The following is a 3,930-nucleotide window of genomic DNA, read 5'->3' as shown; positions in this document are numbered from 1 at the left end:
GAATACGTTATTAATTATTGGTTTGTGTAATATGATTTTGTGTTGTTTTTGGGTAAAATAAATATTGCGTTATTTGTGGTCGGAAATAAGAAAATTTAAAAAAAATAAAATAAAAATAATTAACCCAAATAAATTTAAAAAGACAATAACAAAATTAAATTGAAAAAAAATTCCAAATTGAATTTTTTATTCAATTATTTAATTGTATTTTTAATTTAATTTAAAAATACAGTTAAATAATTAAATAAAAAAATTATTTAAATAAAAAATTCAATTTGAAATTTTTTTTTAAAAAAAAAAACGGTTTGGCACGTGTATTTCAATACACGTGTCAAACCAACAGACACGTGTATTTGGATACACGTGTCAAATCTGACACGTGTATACCAATACACGTGTCAAAATGTGCGGTTAGTGACTTTCACATCTGACACGCGTCTCACGCGTGTCAAAATGCACGTGGCAACCTGTTTGACACGTGTACAGTGTCGTACACGTGTCAAAATGCACGTGGCAATATAAACCTATTTTTGTAGTGATAGTAAATATATATTACATATGTTGGGCCATTGATTATAACAAAATACTCTATCCACCTTAATTTGTTGAAAAATATGTGAATGAAACAAGTAATTAAGTCCTTTAGAAATTTTTTAATGCTTGTTAAGCAAGCAAGCTAATATTTGTCAAAGCAGCCGACCATAGTAAATATATATTACATATGTTGGGCCATTGATTATAACAAAATACTCTATCCACCTTAATTTGTTGAAAAATATGTGAATTAAACAAGTAATTAAGTCCTTTAGAAATTTTTTAATGCTTGTTAAGCAAGCAAGATAATTGTCAAAGCAGCCGACCATATTAAATTCCATTATTAGCGAATAGTTTATTAGTTCGAAGAGGACAATGTGGCTTCTTTCCACTTTGTACGACACCACTGATCGTAGCCAACTTTGATGACTATTGACTGATATATATATATATATATGTGCTTCCAAGCCATACCTGCAAAGTTGCCGAGAGCTATACAAGGTGTACTTCATTTTTCTCTGGCTTCTTCTGTTGCTGATCCTTCTGGGGTGAGTTATCAAACAAATTAAGAACCTGGCCTGAAAGATTTGATGGCTCATCATCATCTCCTCTTCACCTTGTTTCTCTTGGGCTTTTTCACTGCAAATCATGCATGCGACCAAATAGATCGGGTCTCTCTCTTGTCCTTACCCTTCAATACATCTTCTCCTCAATTAAATTGGTCTTCTTTTGATTGTTGCTATTGGGAAGGTATTTCTTGTGATCATAACGGTAAGGTCACCCGTATTTGGTTACCCTCTAAACACCTCAAAGGGAGTATATTCCCCTTTCTTGGAAACCTCACACGGCTCACTCACCTCAATCTCTCCCACAATTCTCTTTCAGGAGCTCTCCCTACTGGATTCATTTCATCCTTGAATCAACTCAAAATCCTTGATTTGAGCTACAATTATCTAGGCGGAGATATATCATTACTATTTCCATCTAATAGCTCATCTAATGGCCCGCTTGCCTCCATTCAAATACTTGACATGTCTAGCAATCAATTCAATGGGATGATCCGATCTTCATTCCTCCAACGAGCATGGAGCTTGACCAAGCTCAATGTCAGCAATAACAGTTTCACGGGCCCTATTCCTTCCTCTCTTTGCATCAATTCTCCATTTGTCGAGCTACTCGATTTCTCTCACAATGATTATAGTGGCCAAATTCCTAAAGGACTTGGAAGATGTTCTAAACTAAAAGTTTTTCGAGCAGGTTTTAACTCTTTCTTAAGACTGCTACCTCATGATATATACAATGCGACAAGGCTGGAAGAAATCTCCTTACCTTCTAATCATATTTCAGGGCCTATTAGCAGTGATGTTGTGAACCTTACCAAACTCACTAACCTTGAGTTATATGAAAATGAATTGAGTGGCAAACTCCCTCATAATATTGGAAAGCTCTCCAAATTGGAGTACCTGCTCCTTGATGCAAATCACTTAACAGGTTCTTTGCCTCCCTCTTTGATGAATTGCACAAATCTCATAAAATTGAATCTAGAGTTCAATTTATTTGGAGGAGATATCTCCACCCTTGATTTCTCTGGTCTTCGTGAACTTACTATACTTAACATGGGGAGAAATGACTTTTTTGGTACCTTGCCAGTTAGCCTTTACTCATGCAAGTCGCTTCGAGCAATTCGACTCGCCTTCAACAGGTTAGAGGGACAAATCCAAACTGAGCTACTTCAATTGAAACTCTTATCCTTCCTTTCACTTGCTTACAATAGGCTAACAAATATCACCCGGGCAATCAATATTCTTATGCATTGCAAGACTCTCAACGCAGTCTTCCTCGGAGGAAATTTTCTACACGAGGCAATGCCAATGGGTGATAGTATGGTTGGCTATGGTGGATTTGAAAATCTCCGACTTTTGGGTCTTCGTAAATGTCAACTGACAGGTCAACTGCCTATATGGTTATCTAACCTTACAAAGCTAGAACTCTTGAATCTAAATTATAATTGTATCACAGGTTCAATTCCTAATTGGTTGTCCACTCTTCCAAGGCTCTATCGTTTAGAGTTGTCTCATAACCTCATTTCAGGTGAATTCTCAAAGGAACTTTGTGCATTGCCAGCATTAGCGTCAGAAAATGCTCCAGCAGACAGTGGTTCTTTCACATTACCATTTTTTGTCTACAGAAATCGTATCTTTGTCCGATACAAATCTTTCTTGAATCTTCGACCAGCAATATACCTTGATAACAACAATCTCAGTGGCAACATCCCGGTTGAGATCAGCCATTTGAAGCAACTTCATTGGCTAGATCTTAGTCATAACAACTTCTCGGGCAACATTCCAGATCAGATATCTGAGCTCATAAACTTGGAAACACTGGACCTCTCTGCAAATCAGTTGTCCGGGGAAATACCACCCTCGCTAACTAGACTACATTTCCTGTCTCACTTCAGCGTTGCAAACAATAATCTCTATGGACGAATACCATCAGGCACTCAACTCCAGACCTTTAATGCTTCCGCCTATGAGGGAAATCCTGGACTTTGTGGCAGCCCACTTCCACCTGATCGGTGCACCGGTATTGTCAACGGCAACAAAGACAAGGAAAGTCAAGATGAGGAAGATGGGCATGATTTTCCATGGTTTTATGTTAGTGGGGTGCTTGGCTTCCTCACTGGATTTTGGGGAGTTTGTGGTCCTTTAATATTTAACTATTATTGGAGACTTTCATGTTTCCAATTCTTGGACAACGTAAACCATAGTTTGAATGTGCTAATAGCTGCCTGTATGGCCAGATTGCATGAAAGGCCTGAAAACTAAATTATATAATCTTTCTGTATCTTCTGTTCTCGTAATGATTATGCCATTATGGTTAATTTGCTCACCTACTCTTTGTTTCTTTCTTCTCTCTAAAGCTACGAGGCCAGGGTGGTGGATGATTGACTCATTTCATACTATAGTCATAAAATCGCAAGAATTGAATGATGAAGATGGGCTTGGAATGCCATGGTTTCCGGCTAGCTAGGGTGGTTGTTGGCTTCATTACAGGATTTGGGGAGTGTCAAGGGATGTAATTGAGCTGAATCGAGTCGAGCAGAATTTTAAAATTTTAAGATTAACTCGTTTATGAGTCAAACGAGTTGTCGAATAGACTGATTTAATATATTTATATCCTTGTTAGTGTGTGGTCTGTCGGCTATAATTAGAGAGTTGCACACATACCTCTTCAAACTCCAACTCAATTATCAATGTCCCCCCTCCTCAAACTATCAATTGTGTTAATGTCCCCCATCAAACTATAAAAAAATGTTAATGTCCTTTTCTAATATCAACAAAAAGACAAAAATGACCGTTATTTTTTTCAATAAGACAAAAATGTCGTTAAAAAAAT

General features: G+C 37.0%; 1 protein-coding gene across 1 annotated transcript; it reads left to right on the top strand.

Moving 5' to 3' along the window:
* Positions 1-1,016: 1,016 nt before the first annotated feature.
* Positions 1,017-3,628, top strand: LOC133878383 (receptor-like protein 2). The gene has a single exon (XM_062316934.1). It carries the CDS (start codon positions 1,125-1,127, stop codon positions 3,357-3,359), a length of 2,235 nt encoding a protein of 744 aa, XP_062172918.1. The 5' UTR covers positions 1,017-1,124; the 3' UTR covers positions 3,360-3,628.
* The last annotated feature ends 302 nt before the right edge of the window (positions 3,629-3,930 follow it).

The sequence above is a fragment of the Alnus glutinosa genome, chromosome 9 (assembly GCF_958979055.1).
Source record: "Alnus glutinosa chromosome 9, dhAlnGlut1.1, whole genome shotgun sequence".
Classification (NCBI taxonomy): domain Eukaryota; kingdom Viridiplantae; phylum Streptophyta; class Magnoliopsida; order Fagales; family Betulaceae; genus Alnus; species Alnus glutinosa.
Note: the sequence above shows the minus strand (reverse complement) of the source record. Positions and strands in the feature narration are given on the sequence as shown.

What these genes read in the sequence shown, in the direction of transcription:
- LOC133878383 (XM_062316934.1), top strand. Translation starts at nt 1,125, where the DNA reads ATGGCTCATCATCATCTCCTCTTCACCTTGTTTCTCTTGGGCTTTTTC.